Source organism: Lygodium microphyllum, chromosome 1, assembly GCF_053477565.2.
Source record: "Lygodium microphyllum isolate KBCC chromosome 1, Lygodium_microphyllum_v1.1.10, whole genome shotgun sequence".
Taxonomy (NCBI): Eukaryota; Viridiplantae; Streptophyta; class Polypodiopsida; order Schizaeales; family Lygodiaceae; genus Lygodium; species Lygodium microphyllum.
Window position 1 is genome coordinate 60956432 of NC_141135.1, and position 21983 is coordinate 60978414.

General features: G+C 41.8%; 1 protein-coding gene across 2 annotated transcripts in view; it reads right to left on the reverse strand.

The window, feature by feature from the left end:
• LOC148041174 (P-loop containing nucleoside triphosphate hydrolases superfamily protein) overlaps window positions 1-21983 on the reverse strand; it is a 164146-nt gene that overhangs the window by 13797 nt on the left and 128366 nt on the right. For both annotated transcript variants that reach the window (XM_087677359.1, XM_087677355.1), the window contains exon 13: window positions 627-695. In XM_087677359.1, the coding sequence (XP_087533485.1) occupies window positions 627-695 (69 nt within the window). The remainder of the gene's footprint in view (window positions 1-626; window positions 696-21983) is intronic.

The window sequence follows — 21983 nt, forward strand, 5'->3', positions numbered from 1 at the left end:
TGTCTAGAGATGTCACCTTTATGCCATATTTATCACATCTGGGAGGTTTATTATCCCTCACGTCTTCAGTATTTCCTCATATGATATCCTTACTTGCCCTTTTGCTTGTCCAAAGATGGCCATTTGGCTCCAAGGGGATTTGTTGGTATTTTTGGTTTACACAACTATCCTTGTACTCCATGTATACACATGTTCCAATCACAGATCATCCATAGATTTGAGGGGCATGTGATGGCATTGTTTGAGGATATAAATTCTTGTGAGGTTCACTCTTTGACAACTCTTGACGTCCTTGCATCAACCACTCCATTTTCTTAAAGTAGAATGAGGCATGTAAACACTTCAGTGTAGCATGTATCTATTATCTTTTTGCTGTAATTTTGTCCGTGACCTGTATTGTGGCAAAGCTAGTCGTGACTTCTAATTCAACACAGTTAGCCATGACCTGTGATTCAACGAAGTGATTTCTAACCCCCAATATGTTAATCCTTAGTATGTTTTTAGTTTACAGTGAAAAGATGGAAAACTGAGAAAAGATGCCATAATCAAGGCGAACATCATAAACTTGTCGCATAGACCAAGAAAACATTAGAAACCTTGAAAACATTCAGATTTGTAAATCAAACCTGACTCTTAAAAGAGCAAAGGTAATCCTGGATCGTCATCAATTTGTTTATCAATGCCTCTTTCTCTTCCTGCAAGAAAGCCAGAGTCTTTCAATCGATTGGGTTTGGGCCTTGCTTCACAACAACAAAAGATTTGACGACCATCCACAAACAAAAAGGAATTCCAAATTTTTGCTAGGATAATAGAAATGAATGTCAGAGTATTAATGACATAACATCTTTCCCGACAAGTATACACACTTTGTCAAGGAAAGATGCAAAAGAAAGAAACAAAAAGCAATCTGTGCAGGGTTAACAGAGTTTGTAAAGAGCCATTAGTGGCAGGCCATCGTAAAGGAAGTTAGCACATCACCAAATCCAATTTGACCTCCTTTTTGTAGGCCAAGTTTCCCATTTTGAAAGTGTTAACTTTTATTTCCTCACGACTCATCAATTGGCACAAATCCTATGGACCTTGGGTGTATAATATTTCTCAGCCTTAGTGGAGTCCTCATGACAACTTTAATGAGATTACCTATGCTGCTATACAATACTGCATAGAAACATCTTTCTTACTGGTAGGAAACTTTTCATACTTGCCAATACATTTTTTTGAAATTCTTGAGAACACATTTTTGGACCTTTCACTTAAATGTCCAATGAATCATGGTCGCTGGCTTGATCACTCATCATTCATTGATTAGCCATGATTGATGGGCATGGTATCTTATGATTCATAAACCTTACAAGTTACTGCCCAATCTTTTTGAAATGTAATTTGGAAATCAATGTTTCCTATGTCAAGTTCAACTTTGTTTTCAAAGTTCTCATGAAACTTGTACATAACTTAAAATCATGCTTTATTTAATTAATGCATTACTTCAATATGCTGTATTATTGTGTTTGTATGAAGCTTGGTTCTTGCCATTTCCTAAGTATTACACCCTTGCTACTAAGCATTGAGCAGCAAGTACTCTTGCTGACAATGTAGTACATTACTTTCTATTCAGCTTTCTCTGGATTTTATGTTGAACATGTGAATAACCTTATCAAGGACGATCAAACAAGAGTCACTGACTACTTTATTAAATTGCAAGTAGACTAAATGTGAATGACTGGTGGAGAGTGTTTACCTTTTCAATGCAAGAGGACTGTGTGCAGTAAGTGTTGGAGTCTTAGGGTCTCTAGGACCTAGTACTCGGTGTAGAGCCTATGTCGGATCTGGCCCACCCTAATTGTGTGCGTCAAAGGGGAGCTCGCAATGCTACAATAAATGTCGACTTAACGCAGGGGTTACTTCGTGAGTTTCACTCATAGTTATGGTATTCTCCCCTAGCATTTGATGCATCCAAGATTTTGGAATGAGGATGTGAGTAGATCAGAATGTGGAGAAGATAGTGGTGGGATGGAAGGGAGTTGAGAAGTGTGGATTACTTGCTCAAATAAAACACATGGTGAGATATATCTGATTAAGGGTGTCTACTTCGAGAGCCTCCTCTATTAAAGTCAACATATTGAAAAACATTTGGCTCTTGCATACCAAAAGGAGAAACAAGGAAGGGTTTTGGCTCATATGACTCAAAAGGGTTATATGAACTTGACATAAAGCCTAGCTGAGATAAAGGAGATCGATCACGAGACGTACCGAATGTCGTGGTCCCTCCAAGATCAGAGAGATGGCCAATCTCACCAATCGGTCCAAATGGAGTAGTAGCACTTGTTGGAGGAGTGTAAACTGAACTATATGTGATGCGCAAATACTCCTCAAACTCTTAATTTGTAAGATGACCAAAACAAGAATAAGAAGATGGTAAAGGTGAAGGTGTGTCTATCTCTGTCTCGAGATCATAATGCCTTTTTAGAGCCTCCAATGATGGAGAAGCCTAATAGGGCGTCATAGGATCCGAAGAAGGTGCCTAACACATTACGAGCTAGAATCGAGTCGCATGTGAGTCTCGCACAAAGAGTAGCCTTCACAATCACCATAGGATACTCTTTCGAAAAACAAGAGCTCTAATACCATATAAAGATATGCTAGGTTTTGCACTAAGGAAACACAACATGTACGACCAATACTGAAACACAAAGACTTAGACAGAGACAAGTAAAACTCAAACCCTAAATGCAAAACACAAAACGCCAAAACTTAAAACTCAAATACAGAGACAAACACAGAGAGAAGAAACGGTGAAGTGAATGAATACTATAAATGAATGTAAGAGTGTGCATAGAATGCCTAAGGGTAGACCAATGTAGTGTCAGAGAGTGACGTCCACCAGAGACAAATCCCAAGAGCTGTGACTACCATTTGGAGTGTCGTAGTGCGGGAAACACCAAATGTTGATAACCAATATCACGGAATTGAGGTGACAACAAGAGAGGTGTTTATTGATGTAGATGGCTTGTTGGATAACAAAAACGCAGGCACTACAACAATCACCTCGTGGAAGAAATGGTGACAGCCTGTTGCCTAGCACCAAATGCTGAAAACGCAAGCCAATCAAGTGCCACGATGATGCAGTAGATGGAGACCTCCAAATAGCAGGACGATGGTTGAGAGCAGGCTACCTAGGGCTGGATAGTCATGGGCTGCATTGGATGATAGGTGGATAAGCAATGGTAGGTGGCTGATGGTTAAAATTTGTACGGTAGAGTTAGAAACTTACACAAAAAGGACAAGGCTAAATGGTGGGCAACCCGTCTGTTTATAGATGTTGAAGGGTGTCCCCAAAAATTAGGGTTTTGGGGGACCACTGAAACTCTCTCGAATTGCGCACCAAATTTGTGTTTTTCATTAATTAAGTGTGTTTTGGGGCTGTTAAAAAATGCTAGTTAGTTGTAAAGCATGTTTTAGCTCAACAGGGGAATAAAGGGATGGTTGGCTCACAAATCACAAAATAGATAGTATGGACCCAACCACCCACAAGGCTATTGATGACAAAGAAAAGGGGTGAAGAGGTATGTATCATTGGTAGAGACAACTCTGGATCCGTTCAAGTACGCTTTGCATAATGAGTTGCATAGATGAATGCTACATTGTGAGAATACGCATGCAACAAGGTGCCACTTGGACAATCCCTCTCATGGAGGAAATTGTTCACTTGGTGCCCTCTTACATTTTACAAAGATGATAATGATCATGCAATGCAAAGGGCAATTACACAAGGAAGGGAGGCTGATGTTGAAGACAATGCTAAAACATGTAGGTACCAACTAAACGGAAGGAAACCCCTCTCAACTAGAAATGCCAATGTCAAAGGAGGAAGAGGAACCGGACATCAATCTTCATATGATATTGAGAACCATCATAGAAACAGGGAACGGCCATTCCGGCTTGTAGGAACGGCCTAACGCATTCCCTCCAAGGAGGTGAAACAGTCAGGGAATGTTCCTTGCCGTTCTCTACCGTTCCCTATTTGAAACGGCCGTTCCAGGTCTGTTGACTAAAAAATGACGTTTTTTTCAGTTTTTTCTTTTTGCTTGTGTCACACTCCTACCACATGTTCACCCATCTCCATTGCCCAATGTGCACACACTACTCTCTCTCTCTCTCTCTCTCTCTCTCTCTCTCTCTCTCTCTCTCTCTCTCTAGTTGAAGATTCAGAGTGTCAAAACAACCCACAAGCCAATCAAGAGTCCATGCAAGTTCAAAATTGATGCATTATCAACTCTTACAAATCACAATCAAATTTCAGCCTATCCTCAATTCCAAGGTAATCATCCATTTATTTTGTCTAATTTCAAGGAAAATTGGGATAATTGGGGCAATTCAGGGAAATTTGGAGCTATGGGGTTAATCAAGTTAATTTTGGGACATTTGGGACAATTTGGAGCATTGAAGGTTATTGGGGCAATTAGAGGGACATTCTTTGGGGCACTTTGGGTCATGCAGGGTATATTTGGGGAACTTAAGACATGTGCCATTTCCCTCGTTCCCGTTCCCCAACCTTGGACGTTCTCCTCGTTCCAAGGGGTCCCATTTCCCGTTCGAGGTAACTATGAGAACCATTAAGAGATGAAGATGAAGCACCCAAGTGGAAGAACTAGGGAGAAACAATTGTTGTGGTATATCACAAGATGTCAAAAGATCAACCTTAGGAGGGGAACCTTCCTTACTGGCAGAAGAGCAAGTCTTCAAGCAAAGATAGGAACAAAAAGGAACAACAAGCAACCCATATCTCTAGCCTAGGAAGGATCGATGCAAACATGCATGTTATCCCTTAATTGAAATCCAAAACCTACGTATGAGTGTTTCAAAGTGAGATTCTTTGGTGTAAAACAAATTAAAAGTAAAGAGAAGCTAAAATGAATACATAAAGAAATGTGCCGATGCAATGAAGACAAATGCAAAACAATTCAAGAGCAATATAGCCCAATGATAGATTAGCCTCTACTTTCAACTCATTAGCCTAGTGAACTAAGCATAACGATGAAAGCTAGACTAGTCTAGAGTACTCAAAGGGTCTTAGAAGATGCTAGCCTACAGTGTAGTCTCCATCTCATATGTCCATCAGCAAGTCTGCCAATGAAGCTTTTGGCGAGGTGGGGAAGTGGTTCCCAATGGGAGTGCATCTCGAGATCCCAGAATGGTGGCTAAAAGTGCTTGTGGTGAGAAATTTAAAGCAGTGGGGTTAGCAAACCAATCATCCAAACCTTCAAGAGTCCAACAAGGCAACGATGGAGGGAGCGGTCCATATGCTAGTTATCTAGTGGTGCTCCATTGAGGTGGATAGGATCTAGGAGTATGAGCAATAGGTGCAACAATTGGAGGAGCATCCCCTTTTGACTATCTAGGGGGAGTACAATCCATGGATGTAGCCACCACCTTCTATGGATTCTTAGCTCAAAGACCTAGGGCCTTAAAGCGACACTTGTCTACATGGCCCAAGTTTTAGCAATAGGTGCAAAACTTATTATTTTTTGGGAGTTGCTTCCAAAGATAGGTTTAGTTTCTTTGGTTTCTTTGGTTCCATTAAAGGAAGGGGTATCACCATTGTTTTGGGTTGCCTTCCAGTCTTGGGAGTTCTTGATATCTCTAAAGAAGAGGATACTAGAGCCCCCTCTAAAAGTGAGAATAGAGAAGAGTGTTGAGCTAAAAATGCATTAGCTTCAATTCAACAGCCCCAAAACATGCTTAATTAAGGAAGAAACTTTGTTTATTTAAAAAGAAATGTATTCCTAGAGAGTGTGTATCCCATAAGCATAAAATCACTTGGGAGGGCCCAAACTTTCTATAAATAGATATGCTATCCTCTATTCAGCCTTAATCTCGTTTTTGCAGATTTCAGGTATTTTAGCTTGTTGTCCATTCCAGACGCGGACATCGCAATCCAAGCTGGCCATTGCTGTCTACAACAATTTGTCGCATGTTTCCAACCTACCACACATTGTTCAAAGCTGATTTCAGAATGCTAACTGTTGTTGCTGGTTTTTCTTGCGTTTTTAGTCATTCTCTCTCTTGCAACCTACGTTTGCTATTCTCTCTCTCCTGCAGCCAACGCTTTGTCTCTGTCTCCTCACTTGTGTTTTTAGTCTTTTTGTCATGAGGACATGTATTTTTGAAATCTCACTTAACATGTGGATTAATTTTTAATCATATGATTAAGCAAATGATGCACATGTGAGGTGCAACTGGGATTAAAGTAAATTTACAAGCCCGGGATCCGAAGAAATTACGGGATGTCAAAGGCAAAAGTTGCTATAAGTTATGCCGCACAAGTACTTGGTGGTATTTGGTGCCAGTTGTTGGCCTAGGTCATCCATTTGGCCATACGTGTCAGTTGGTGATATTAGAGAAGTGGGGTTTAATGGTATCTAATGCCAATTTGATGGTCAAAGATGGCACAGAGACACTCGGGAATGGAAATTGCCTTGCCAATTTAGTTATTGGCCAGTCAGATTATTTTTTAGGGTACCGAAATAATTATTGGATTAATTTTTGATTTTTTAAGACTGAAAATTAATATTTAATTATGAAAAATGTTGAAAAAACCATTTGGGAAGGCTGCCACTTGTGAAAAATGCCCATGCAAGACTGAAAAATGTCTTTAGCAGTTGGAGAGAGGTATTTCTATAAATTCAGCCTGCAAGAGAGAGGGAGGGAAGGCTGTTGGTTTGATTTGCAGCCATTGGAGGACCTTTTGAGGCTGCCAAGGGTAGGAGAAGACTAATCAACAGCAGGAGACAACATCTACATGCTGTTGAGACAAGGCAGCAGCAGTAAATGACAAATTTTCTTCAGTTCTTTGCATCTACCAGCTGGTGTGGCAAGGCATGAAACCAGCCTTTCTCCTTGGATAGGGTGGTAAATCCATGATTACAACTTAATAATAGCAGCAAATAATAAATGCAAATCTGAAAATACAAATTTACCTACTGATCTTGGACAATGCGCACACAATTGGTCCTAAAAATGGCGCCCCTTTCGGTATTTCTTTAGCTTTATTGAAGAAAAAGTTGATTTACAATCCCTTTTGGTATTTCAACTCCCATTGCTGTCCAAAGTGACCAGCAAGTCTTCAGTCTATTTTGCCCCTTGATTCGAACACTCAATTGGCCTTTACCCACTTCATAGACGATGGAAATGCCCCAAATTCAATGGCTGGCTAGTCCTCCACCTGAATTCAGTTGAAATTCACCTTCAACCTTCTAGAATCCAAGTCTTGGAGCCTCCAATTTTTGGCATGCTTCCCAAGGCTGCTGCTAAACCCTAATTTTTGCTGTAAATTAGGGTTTACAACAAAGAAATTTGCAATTTCTCAGCCTCCAAGGGTCCAAATGCTGAGATCTTCGGAGCAAGGCTGTGAAATGGCTGGAAGATGAGAGAGAAAGCTATAGAGAGAAAATTCAAAGTTTTGTTGTGAGGAATGACTGAAAATCAGTCAAGTGCAGATTTTTGTATTGAATCCACCATGTCTAGCATGTCTCAGCTTATAGAGACTACTGCTACAGTCGATGCTTTGTTGCATGAGAAGGATTCAGGCTTCCTAGAGAGTGGGGAGAAGTCGAATAAAAAGTTGTTTAAGGCTGAGAAAAGGGGAAGATCTGAATATCAGCCTGAAAAGAGGCCAAAACAACAAAGAAAGGGCTCGAAAACATTGGCACAACGTAGGGAATTGATGGCTGCAAATAAATGTTTTATTTGTGAATAGGAGGGTCACATTGTAAGGGACTATCCCAATAGGCAACAAGCTGGAAAAAGCAGAAAATCAAGGAGATTCTAAAGGAAAAAAGCCTAAAACATCAGTGGGATTGGTGCTCGATGTTATTAGTGATCAGCCCAATGATGATGCTACTGAGTTGTGCAAAGCATGGAGCAAAATTAGGGATCAACATGCATTGATTTTCTTTGATAATGGTGCACAAGTCAACTTCATCTCTGTTGATATGGCCGCCCGTCTAGGCATCAGAGAAGATGAGATGGGACCCATGGGGAAAGTTGGAATTGCATGTAAAGGCCATGCAAAGCTTGTCACACCGCTCATTGGAAAGCTTCGGTTGCACATACAAGGATATGTGGATAGTGAAGAGTTCTTCATTGCTCCACTTGAGGGTTGTGATGTATTGCTTGGTATGTCGTGGTGTCATCGTACGCATGCAATGATTGATTCTCGTGCAAAAAAGATCACTATTCAGCATAAGGGAAAGGTACTCACACTTGATGTAAAGTTGAAAGGTGAATCTGTCCATGCTGTATTTGCAGTTGTCATTTCTAAAGTAATGAAAAATCTTGTTTCAGCATACTTGGTTTTTACTAAGGATAAAGATGATAGTGAGAATGCTGGCAACATGTCTAAGTTAGAGAAGGATCACATGTCATTTCTGAAAATGTATGCTGATTGCTTCTCTTATTCACTTCCAAGGCAGCTACCGCCTGAAAGGTCGGAAGATCAAAAGGGTTGATTCAACCTACCTCATCTCCTTTTTATTCTCCAGTGCTTTTAGTGCAGAAAAAGGATGGTTCATGGCGTATGTGCATTGATTATCGTGCTCTAAACAAGATCACAATAAAGAATCACTTTTCGATTCCTCGGATCGATGACGTTATGGATAGATTGTAAGGGGCAACTATATTTAGCCGTATAGATTTGAAAAATGGATATCATCAAATACGCATTAGACCAAAAGATATGCCTAAGACAGCTTTTAGGACATCTTTTGGATTGTACGAGTTTCTTGTTATGCCTTTTGGACATACGAATGCTCTTGCTACTTTTAATTGGATGATGGATCGTATCTTCAGGCCACATAGAGGATTTGTGGACACTTTCTTTGATGACATGATTGTCTATTCAAAGAACGAGGTGGAGCAGAGAAAACACTCGGATATTGTGTAAACTACGTGACCATAGGTTGGTTATCAACGACATGAAAAGTGAATTCTTCTTTCATGAAATCCACTTTTTGAGGCATATTGTGTCGGCTGATGGTATTCGCATGGACCTTGCAAAGGTTGAAGCAATACGATCATGGCCACCTTTGAGAAATGTGCATGAGATCTGCAGCTTCTTGGGTTTATGTTCTTACTACAGAAAATATGTACGCGGGTTTGCTGAAATTGCATCTCCATTGCATGCCTTGTAGAAGAATAATGTGCCATTTAGATTGACAACAATGGAAATTACAATATTTGAAAAGTTGAAGGAAAAGATGACTTTAATTCTTGTGCTTGTGTTGCCCGATCTAAGGAAGTCATTCATAGTTCAATGTGATGCATGTGGTAACAACATTGGAGTAGTTTTTATACAGGACGGCCGAGTTGTGACTTATGAGAGCCGAATTCTCCACGGTGCAGAAAAGAATTTGCACGTCTATGAGAAAGAGCTCTCGGCTGTAATTCATAGACTGTCTATGTGGAAACATTATTTGTTGGGGACTGATTTTACAGTCCAGTTAAACCATCAAACTTTGAGATACTTTTTGACGCAGACAAAGTTATCAGAGAAGCATATGAGATGGGCAAACTCTCTCTCTATGTTTCATTTTCAGATTATATATGTTGATGGTAAAAAGAATATTGTGGTTGATGCACTGTCACGTAAGCCACAAATTTCAGCCGTCAGCATGGTTTATCACACTGAGTTGGATGCCATGAAAGAGCAATATACTGTTGATTCGGACTTTACTAATGTTTATGATTAGCTTTGCAATGGCCAAAGGCATAAACACTTTGTGCTAAGAGATGGATTTCTGATGATGCATGGACGACTATGTGTCACAAAGCAGTTAAGGCCTAGAGTTATCACTAAAATTCATATTTCTCCGTATGCAGGACACAGAGGTATTGATACCATAGTCAAGGCAGTTGAGCATTTCTTTTATTGGCCAGCTTTGAGGCATGATGTAGAATAATTTGTTAAGACATGCATCGTATGTCAGAAGGTAAAGTATGATAGGCAAAAGATGCCTTTCATGTCAGTTTGCTGAGGCATTTTCATGGTGATATGCCAGAGGATATGTCTACTGAAATTCAGCTTGAGATTGAGGAGCTAGATGAGATTTTGGTACCTGAGCAGATTTTGACACATAAGGAAAGAAAGATCAAAGATAAAGTTTCCAAGAGATACTTGGTGAAATTTCAAAATTATTCACCAATGGATGCCAAAAGGATGAAAGAGGATGACTTGACAGACCATCCTCAATTATTGCAGTTTTATCTACATGTCTTTCAGTTAGAGCCAACTTTAGTTCGGGCTCCGTTAGGTTTAGCAGAGCAAGGGTTTGGAGTATTGCCTGATGCTCAAGGGGGAGGTAGCACTTCCCCTCCTTCAGTTAAGGACAACTCTTGTATGTAGTGGATCTCAGATGTATTCAGCATCTATTTAAGGTACTACGCTGATAGTATGTTTGCCATGAGGTCACTACTTAGTGTACTAGTCACTGTGAGATGCATGAAGATGAACATGAGTTTCACCCGGGCACTTGAACTATACTTTTGCATCAGCTTATGATCAATTTAGCATGAATTTTGCCTCAATTTTGAGTAAAAAAAATTTATCAGTTTCAACTCCGTTTTTAATCAGCTTGAGAATCGTTTATGGTCACTTCTTGGATCAGTTGTGTATCAATTTTGCAATGATTGCTGGTCAATTTTTGCAATGAGTTTGTGATTAGTTTGGGGTCACATTTGTAGCAATTTGTGATCAGTTCTCAGATTAGCAATTGATTAGTTTATGATCGGATTATGCTCAGTTTTCAATGGTTTATATCTAGTTCCATGGACAACAGCATATGTTATGATACCATTGATGTTTTAGCCATGGTTTATGCTTGGTCATGCTATGCTATGGTTTGGTTTTGCCAGATGAGTTGAGCTCATGAGAAATAGACATGTCACATGATAATCTAGCAATGTTTTTGAGATTCTTTGTGAGTCTTATGTTATGTTATGTTGACTGGTAATTTCCAGCATATGTTGGGCATATAGAATGATTGAACAACAATGCGCAATGTTGTGTTGACTATGATGCCCTATGGAAATTCCAATGTAGTACTTTGCTTTTGATGCATTTGACAGTGCAATCAAGGACGATTGCAAGGATTTCAAGGAGGAGGGTTGTCACGAGGACATGTATTTTTGAAATCTCACTTAACATATGGATTAATTTTTAATCACATGATTAAGTAAATGATGCACATGTAAGATGCAACTGGGGTTAAAGTAAATTTACGAGCTCGAGACCCGAAGAAATCACGAGATGTCAAAGGTAAAAGTTGCTATAAGTTATGCCGCACAGGTACTTGGTGGTATTTGGTGCTAGTTGTTGGCCTAGGTCATCCATTTGGCCATACGTGTCAGTTGGTGATACTAGAGAAGTAGCATTTAATGGTACCTAATACCAATCTGATGGTCAAAGATAGCGTAGAGACATTCGGAAATGGAAGTTGCCTAGCTAATTTAATTATTGGCCAGTCAAATTATTTTTTAGGGCACCGAAATAATTATTAGATTAATTTTTAAAATTTTAAGACTGAAAATTAATATTTAATTATGAAAAATACTCTTTTTTTTTTTGGAAAGGTTGCCACTTGTGAAAAATACCCATGCAAGACTGAAAAACGTCTTTAGAGGCTGGAGAGAGGCATTTCTATAAATTCAGTTTGCAAGAGAGAGAGAGGGGAGGCTACTTGTTTAATTTGCAGCCATTAGAGGACCTTCTGAGACTGCCAAGGACAGGAGAAGACCAACCAACAACAAGAGACAGCATCTACAGGTTGTCAAGGCAAGGCAACAATAGTAAATGACTGATTTTCTTTAGTTCTTTGCATCTACATGCTGTTGTGGCAAGGCAATAGCTGCAGTTGACTGATTTTTAGTCATTCCTCGCGACAAAACTCCGAATTTTCTCTCTCTATAGCTTTCTCTCTCATCTCCTAGCCATTTCATAGCCTTGCTCCGAAGATCTCAGCATTTGGACCCTTGGAGGCTAAGAAATTGTAAATTTCTTTGATGTAAATCCTATTTTATAACAGAAATTAGGGTTTAGCAACAACCTTGGGAAGCATGCCAGAAATTAGAAGCTCCAAGACTTGGATTCAACAAGGGTGAAGGTGAATTTCAGTTGAATTCAGGTGGAGGATTAGCCAACCATTGAATTTGGGACATTTCCATCGTCTATAAAGTGGGTGAAGGCCGCCAATTGAGTGCTCGAATCAAGGGGCAAAATAGATTGAAGACTTGTTAGTCACTTTGAACAGCAAGGGGAGTTAAAATACCGAAAGGGATTGGGAGAATCCCATAGTAAATCAACTTTTTCTTTAATAAAGCTAAAGAAATACTGAAAGGGACACTATTTTTGGGGCGAAATTGGATGCGTGTTGTCCAAGATTAGTAGGTAAATTTGTATTTTCAGATTTGCATTTATTGTTTGCTGTTGTAATTAAGTTGTAATTAGGGATTTACCACCCTATCTGAGGAGGAAGGCTGGTTTCACTTTCTCTCTCTTTCACTGCTGTTTGCATTAGTTGCAGCTTTCTTGGCTGCGTTTGCTGGTGTTTGACATCCAGAGTTTGCCCTGCTGGGAGTCGAGATCCGTTTAGACTACAATACACTCTCCAACTCATTATCCCTACCTTGATCCTTGAGATATAGGAGTTTGAAGTACAATATTCATTCACTATATAGTGCGTTTCCTGCATGAGCATTGTATATTCAATAGTTATATCATCTCATTCATTCTCTGTCTTCATTGTCTCTAAGTTACTATAGAGGCGAGCGCCAACCGCCAAGATCCACGGACCGCTTATTGTTCAAGCATTCCAAGCCGAGCACTAATAGCTACCTCTCACATAGCCAATGTGCTATCCATCTCTAAAAATGTAGTGAGCTTACCTCCATACCCGATCGAGTTGCCTCTTCTCCCAAGCACTTCGATAGCTCCATGATCCAAGTGCAAGCCTTCAAGCAAACTCCATCCTTAAGCTCCACACTCCAAGCTTCATTACCGCGAGCAAGACAAGAGAAGAAGAGAGGAGAATATGGAGAGCTTCTCCTCCACGGTCCCTCACCCTTACACACTCACTCCCTCACACTGACACTTCCTCTCTCAAGCACAAGCTCAAGCAAGCAAGAACAAGAAGAAGAGGAGAGCTACTTTTGGCCACACACAATAATGAGCTTCTCATTCACTTTTCAACTTTATATACAAAACCCTAAATCCCTTTTGGGCGGTCATCCCCTTATCCCCTTTTTTACATGGCCGGTCATGGCCTAGGCCCTTTTTCCCATTGTTCTCCTATCTTCCTAGCTTTCTTTCCACCGTCCATCTACCTTTACAATTTGCACGGGTGAGAGCCCGACGCTCTTAAAATAAGTCATGGTGCGCCTTGCGCTCTTTTACAAAAGTATTGACTTGTGCTTTTAATTGTGTGTCTTTCTCCTTGATTTAGGACTATTCTGCATTTCTTGAATTTCCAGGTTTTTCGTTCGTGTGCTTTCGTCTCCCATTTCACTTTCGCCTTAGCCTTATCTTCTGCTCTAGATTTTTTTCAGATTTTCCACCTTCGTTTGAGGGTTAATATTACCCCCCTCCTAGACAAGTACCAGTCTCATGGCACTCACCGTCGTAGATAGCAGGCATCGGCATGCACTGAAGACGTGGGGAAAGGGACATCTGTTGTTGCCTTGGAGGAGTTTTGGTGGTGGTGTGGATGAAGATCTTTGGGGACATGTTGTTGGCCTAGATGGTTGGTGGTCGAGGGTTGTTGAGTTGGGGATAGGACTATTCGTTGTTGAGAATTGCACTGATGGCTGGCATAGGTGTTGGTTTGTGGGGATTTTGCACATGACGATTGTTTGGTGGCTTGCATGATAAGGAAGGACAAGAGTTCAGAGTTGAGTGGTGATGGAGAGGTGTTGGTACTTTCGTTGGATTCGTCAATGCCTGCAATTGAAAACCTCTCATATGGTCTCTCCCTAGGGGTTGGTGCTAGTCTTCTTATTGTGTGCACAAGTCGCAGTTTGATTAGTTTGGGAGACAAGTCGAATTCTAAGCAAGTTGAAAGTAATAGCTTACACTTGAGGACCCAAACTGTGTATCGATTGTGATTTAGATAGTTTGTGAGCGCCCATGCATACTTAGATATTACTTAGTTAGAAGATTGCTGGTCTAGTTCCTCGTAGCAATGTGTGGATGAAGCAAGGGTTCAATATGGTGGAAAAAGTTGTCATGTTGAGGAGTACACCTGAAGGTTTGTGGAGATATCATTTGTGATTTTGACAAAACAATTGGCATAATTGAGCTCATCGACACCTTAACTTTTAGTAGTTGGTGGCTAATTATATTATTCGAAGAGTACGGTGTACTTCCCATGGTCTTTCATGCATTGCTTACCACTATTGATTGCAATGGTATTGAGGGAAGTGTGAAAAAGGAATCGTTCAAATGGGTCAGGGTGACAAGTCTAACCATAGGCGAGACATGCTCCCTAGGTACGTCTTGCCCTTGATGTGCCCTGAACAATTGTGGGGGATGTGTAAAAGGGCTAGGGGATTAGGGACGGAGCCAGCCAGCCAACCAAGGTCACTAGATATACCCAATTTGAGAACCCCTAGGTGCTGTGCTGTAATCATGAGTGTTTTAAAAAAGAAAAAAGAATACAACCACTGTAATACATTGAGGCGATCAGCCTTTCATTTGGAGTGAGAATTGTCGAGATTCAAAGGCTGTGAAAAATGGATATTACAAGGAAGATTGTGTTACTAGTCTTGCTCTGCTAGAGGAACAATCGTTGAGATGGAGAGATACACTTGAGATTTTGCAAACCTCTTTGTAATATGTGAAACATCCGTACTATTGAGGTAGCAACTGTAGTGAGTCAAATGTAGAGTTTGGCCAAGAAAGAGAGTAGCCAATAACTATGCTTTGGGCCATGCTCAAATGCAATGTGGGCATTCTGCAAAGGTGATTTTCTCTTCCAAGAGTGAGGCTTCCGTCATGGCTCTTTGTAGGGTTGGTGGTCTTGTGGTAACTTGGATATTTGAACGCTTTCGTATTGAGACCTGTATCGTCCTGTATCCACTTGACAACTCGTAAGAGTACATGCAAGTCATATGCTCCAATTATAATGAACAGGTGCAACACAAAAAGACATCACTTATCTAAATCCTATGATGTTGACTTCGATGCATATCACCGGCACTTGATTATCTTTTTTTTTGTTAAAGATATGAAATGTATTAGCGGTAGGTAAGGAAAGTTTGTACAATTAGCGAGCCTTCCCCTTTTAACTACTTAAAGACCAAAAGTCATGGTAAGAAAACACTTGGTAAGTATCTTATACAAAATAGGGACGATTGAGATACTGCATGCGAATCCTCGTCCTGATCCATCATGTGAGGGGTCAGAGTCTGAGCCGTTGCCGTATCAAGAATACTCTGGAACAGTTCAATAATTTCATTCTTGATTTTTGCTTCTATTTTCTCTTTCGAGCATCTGGTATCCGAGCATCTTAGGAAGGTCTACACACCAAGGGTCGCTACCTTCCGGGCATATTCCTTTGAGCCTTCCTTGTCTCGGTTTGGGGAGGAGTTCTTGCGTTCGGCCTGCGTCCTGGGCGGTTCCGCTTTGGGCCGTGTCTCGGCACATAGCGCTTCAGGGTGGGCACATAGCATTCTAGCGGCGAAGCTTGCGCCATGTGCTCCCTTCTGCAAATGAGAACCTCCTTGCAAGCTAGCAGCATGGGATGCTCCATGACTGGTGACTGTTGAGGAACTTGCAAAATGTGAATCAAGGGTTAGACCTTGAGGTAGGATAGAGCTACTCGCATGAGAGAGATTAGATAACGGGTTAAGATGCGCATATGACGAGGAGGGATCAACCGAGGCGTGCAGTATTTGTTGTAGTGGGACAACCCCTGTGATGATAATTATCCTGCCTCAACTGTGGGGTGGATTCTAGCCAGTAATGGATCTTTGCTCATACCAAGTTGTGTGGATTGGCCGTGATGGAATGGAGCAGGGCTCGTCCCCATAAGAATAGACCGAAAAAGAAGGAAAGCTTGTAGGAGGGGATGATGCCCTATCTGTACCCTCAAAGGTGTTGGCCGGGGCTTCCAATGGCGGCAATGAGGACTGCATGTCCTCCACCTGGAGGGAGAAACGGTCATACGACTTCTAGACGCGTGATGAGAGGAGGACCTAAGGAGCTCAGCCTATCAAACCGCAACTCTTCTTTTTGCGCTTGACTATCATTGCTTGTGTGTGTTGGTATTATTTATACACAGTCACAAACTTATTGTTTATTTATGTACACTTTTATGAATCCATGTCACTTTGTGAGGATAAAACCAATTGTAGAACTCAGGATTGTACTGGAGTGTGGCACACACATCCAATACTCGTGGCAGCCTAGTCAATAACAACAAATATTTTGCAACATTGAGCAGCATGGTACCTTGTCCGAGTCTACTTGCAACATGTAGCTCCTCCTCAGTAAGAATCTTACCAACCAAAGAGTTCTCTTGGCTAATTCCAGCTTCCAGCTAAGTCCATACTCCGAATGGCAATCAGTATTTGAAAGGAAGTTGGTGCCACATAGGTTGGGTCTCTTTGAGACCGCCATTTAGCCAATCGCTCCTCTCAAATTGTCATAATCTAGGCTCCAAGTTAGGCCATTGTAGCATGGTTTTCAAACCAACGTTTTTCAAATTGACTTGGACCCTTTGATCGTCGCTTTAGTTGCTCTATCTCTAAGAGATTTGGTTGGCAAAGCGCTTCGTTGAATGTCATAGTTAGACGTAGCTTATCGGCCTTCTCGTCAGAGATGAGTTGCATACGTTCATGTAGAAGCTTGTCATAGTGGTCGTTAAGATATTCCTGCTCCAAGAGTGGGTGGTGTTCCACCTCGGACCTTTTTCACAGTGCAAGAGGGGGAGCATCTGGCTCTTGACAAAGGACAACAAGATGAGGGGATAGTTGTCCTTTCATGGAAGAGGATCTGGGTGGTTGGTCTTCAGGGGAAGACATGGCGGCTAGACCATTTGGTCTTTTGGCAGGAGCTCAGGGAGTGGTGCCTTATGGATCTGGGAAGGAAGGCTACTTGATGAGTTGAAGTGGGATCTGGGAGAGTGGCTTTGGCCGGCCACTGCGATCGCCAAGAAGCCATCAAGGTTCCTGGAGTACACCGCCAGGATTGGCAGACACGTACTAATGCAGGAGGACATGGATTGGGCGTCGTCACATAGCAGGCACTGGGCAGAGCACAGCATCACGGAGCCGTTTCGACGAACCTTCTGGCGCCGCCTATGGGACAACTGGAGTCCGAGAAGGGTATCGTATTTTTTAAGGCTGGTGGCACATGGAGGCTTGGCGGTGGGAAGCTGGCTTGCCCAGATGCAGGAGGGAGTTTGTAAGTGCTGCACGCAGTAGTCCATGGAAACCCCAAAGCATTGCCTTTGGTCGTGTGAGGCGGCACAACTCGTGTGGAGAGGAGTATGCCGCATCCTGCGTCGCATAGCACCTAGCCTTGGATGTATCTCTTGGGGTGCTTTTTGCTGGCAGATAGTCAGCCAGGGCCGTCACCTTCTGTATGAGGCCGGGATGCAAGATACGATATTCATTATCGAGGTAGGGTCGTGCACAGTGGTGGGTTTAGAGGCTCTATCCATCTGCCAGGTACTGGAGCCCACAACAGACCGCTCTGAGGTATGGGAAATCATAGGAGTCTTACTGGTTGGCATATCTGGAAGGTGCGGTATCAGGTGGCTTTCAGCGGAGAGAGACTTTTAGTACAGGCGACCTTAGCAGAGCTCTGAATCTCCATCATCCACTCCCTTCAAGGCCGATGGAATTAGGTGCAGGGCGAGTCTAGGGCTCGTCTGGAGCTCTGAGGTCATTTCATGCGCACGTGGGGCGGCCAGGATCAGTTCTTCATGATGCAGGCAGGTAGCCCCAGATGGTGATACACCCCCCCTCCATGGCTTCTTGCCCCTATCCCCCCTAGACCGCCTTGAGAGGCTTGTATATATGATGTATCTGTGACTTTCACCAGCTCCAGCTTGGTCTGTTGAGCATGAGCACTTCTTTGTATTTAGGGTTTTTTTCTGAAGTAATATAATTAGCCACACTTTATTTGTAGAAAAAAGATATTCCCGCTCTTCCCAGGATAGAATATAGCAAGTATTCCTCAAGCTGCTCCTTAGGGAATGCACCCATATTTGCAAGGACGTAGACATGTGCGAATAATTTGAGTTTAGCATCCAACTCAGTTAAGCATTCTATGACACTTCTATGTTTAATGAGGGCTTGCTCGGTTGGTATCTCATGCAAGGTTTTGGGAGTTTAGCATCCAACTCAGTTAAGCATTCTGTGACACTTATATGTTCAACGAGGGCTTGCTTGGTTGCTATCTCATGCAAGGTTCTGGGAGTTTCCCTAGGCTTTAGCATAGTTGGGGGCTCAGGCCTAGATGAACAAGATTGGTCAATGCTAGGATTGCTTATGTCCTCGGGGTTTCCATGTTTCTCCTAAGGCTTTGCTGCTATTGTGTCATGGTTCTCCTCGGATGTGACTGGTATAGTTTTGTCACCCTGTTGTGACAATGTTGTATCCACTCTTGATTGGTCAATGCAAGTTCTGTTTTTGTCGGTTGTTTTGGTTCCACATTTGCATTGCAAGTAATTACCTTGTTTTTTGTGAAAGTAGTGGTGGTGGTAGTCGAGGATGATTTGGGCCTTTTCTTATTCTTTAGTTTTGGTTTCATCCTGGGAGTTGGAAGTGGTAGTGACATAATAGAAGTCTATTCTTGTAGCCTTGGTGAGATGAGCCCATATATTTTCTATGGAATAGCCTTGAGCTCACAATCGCACTTTAGGCACCCACAATAATGTTGAGCTAAATCTCCTTCAATATGGGTGATGAAAAGCTGTAGATCTATTTGTTGGGTACATTTATTGTTGTAGGTTTTGAATTTCTCATAGTTTTAGTATTCTTAGGCACCCACTTTGTGCTCATCTTTGTTTTAGAGTGAACTTGGTTAACTAGTTTTTTTTTCCCTTGTTGGGTTTTAAGTAGCTCCTTGAGCATTCCTTTACCCCCCTTGCCACAAAAGTAGTTAGAAGCATGTTGAATTATTTCTTCTTATGTACCAACTACAATCCTCCAATATTTGTGCATCATTGATCGTATACATCAACTTTATAGCTCAACCACTCACCTCCAAAATTAATGGTACACACTTCATCATGATACTACCATGTTAAAAAGAAAAGCAATCATCATTATAGAACACAAAAAGACTGTCAACCACCTGAAATATGACTTGATATATTGTGAGACCTCTTCATCACAAGCAACCATCGAGCCCCATGCATTGATGTGTTCAAAATAGCTGCTGCATCACCCAATCATTGACAAGCTACTAACAGAAAAAGAGCTCCATGTCATAAGTCAATTGAATGACCTTCCCTCCTAAACAACCTCATGTCATATATTTGTGAGTTACTTATCTAATCGCTTGATTTGGATGCCTTTCTAAACTAGAGTACAACGTTGATAATTTGTGGATTTTGGACCCTTTTTCCATTGTACATAGATAAACTACTTACTTGAAAGTGGAGTCTACCCTAATTACTATATATGTTGTCTTTCCAAGTTCCACTTTGAAGGAGCAGAGGCTGTTGATGATAATGGTTGCTTTGACTTATCAGAACACACGGATGTGTCTGAGGTTTCACCACATTTAGGAGAGATGGAAATGGGTTCATTCGTGGGTGGGCTTGATATTTTATTTCTCAGCTCTTTAGTGCTCTTGGGCTCGATCTTCTTGGTGTCTACCGCCACTTGCAACTACCATTGTTTTCGTTGTTTTCTCCTCTTTTTCTTGGGCAATTGAGATGTATCCTTTAAAGACTTAGGACCTTGAACTAGGTCAGCCGTTGATGTGCTTGACTGGGTCTCATCATTCTCTTTTTCTGGTGTGTCCTCATGGAACATAGCCATAGCCAGCTGAACAACCTTGCTAGGTTGAGAGGGTACAACTGCCTCTCTTTGTGGAGAGTCTAGTTCTTTGGCCAATTCTCTTTCGTTTAGCCCCTCATCCAATTGCATTGGTAGTTGCTCTTGGTCGGGGGGCGTTTGCTCTAGGCTCTTGCCCTTACCCATTGCTTATTATCAAAGCGGGTGTTGTGTTTAGAGCTGTTTTTCTCTTGCTCAGGAGGTTTGGGTGACTCTAGTGTAGAACCAAGAGATAATTTAGGATTCTTGTCCTGTAAGCTTGGACAAAACTAGCTGAAGAAGTCAAGGTTGTATAGATAGGAAGCATAGAGATCTAGGATTGCAGGGTCTTGAGTGAGGTAGAAGACATTTACACTAACATCAAGTACCATGCTCCCTACTCCTAGCCTTCTCGCCATGTGTAGATCCTCTTCTAGAAGCAGTTTATCGTACAAGAGATGTTTTTGGACAGTGGCAGAAAGTTGGACTTCATGGACCGCTACCAATACTCTTAGTGAGATTGGGGCAACGTATGTGGGATCATGTATTGATGTCCAAAGGGCTTTCCTTTGCTCAACGAGTGTCATTAGTCGGCGGCGAATTTTGGCTGCCAGACTCTGATTGGAGTACCATTTTTGCACAAAGTTGCCTTGTCCTTTCCCTTTCCATTTGATTGCTTCGAGCTTTTCCTTGTTTGTCTCACATTGAGTACTATAGAGTGAGGGTATCAAGTGCAATTATCTAGCTGTGGCCTTTGGGATATCCTTTATGACTTCTTCAACAACAGCTACATAGCGGAAGCAAACATGTTGCTCGTCCCAAGTCACGGTGCTATAAGCTTTGTGTGCTTTGGTGTTGGCCTTCGATGTCCACATGAACATATGCACGTGTAATGGCTGTTAGCTTGTGATCAAGCTTCATTAGGCACTTTATCTCTGATTCGTTGGTCGAATGCGCCATCTCCTTGGCCAAATCTTCAAGAGATTTCTCCTCAAGTCTAGGCTTTAGGTGCTTCGAAAGTGCTAGAGGTGTCAAGGATATTGGTTGTGATACCTCTTCCATAAGTGAATTGCTAAGGACACATCCCGCAAGGGGCGTCATCATGGCCCAAGGCTGTGACTGTTGTGATTCTTGATTGGAAGTAGTAGCAGCTAGTTCAATGGATTGGCTACTATTAGTGAATTGCGGTGTCAAGTCCTTAGGCAGATCAGAAGTGGTCGTGTCTTTTGTTGCCCTTTGAACATTCACTTGTGCAGATCGAGTATTAGCTGAGCTAGCCACGGTGGATTGTAAAGGCATATCCTTAGGCTGAGAGCTAAGGGTGGTGTCATGTCCCGTATCTTGGACGTTCAGAAGCTTAGATGGAGATAGAGATTGGGATTGAGAAGCTGCACTTGACAACTACTATTGTGCTTCTTGTGTCCGTTTAGGGAAAGAGGATGTAGGAGATTTGGGACTCCTAGGTGGACTTGGTATTGACTGGAAGATTTGCTCATGGCTATTAGATGATTCTGTCATTTTCTTTGTTGAGCAATTAGCCTTATCATGAGCAACATTGCGCTTGTGGTGCTCATTATCCTCTTGGGAAGTCAAAGGCTCCTTGGGCATTAGTGGCTTTTGTACACACTCGACGGTTATATTTGATATCCGCTTGGTAAGCACGCTAAGCTGAGAATCTACCCTTCAAATAGTCCCGTTTGGTTTCTTGATTTCAATCGTGAGGGTCTCAGTCACTCTAATGTTTTTGACTCCAGACTTGGTTTTTCACTTAGATTTCCTCTTGTGTTTCTTCGCTCTTGATACGTCCTGGCCTTCAGCTAACAAAGGTTGTTTAGCAAGGGGTTTTGGTATCCAAATGCATCGATTACCTGCATAATACCCTTGAGCACGTAGCAATGCTTTGGATATTCATCGCGATGTTGTGCTGGATCTCCATCGATACCTTT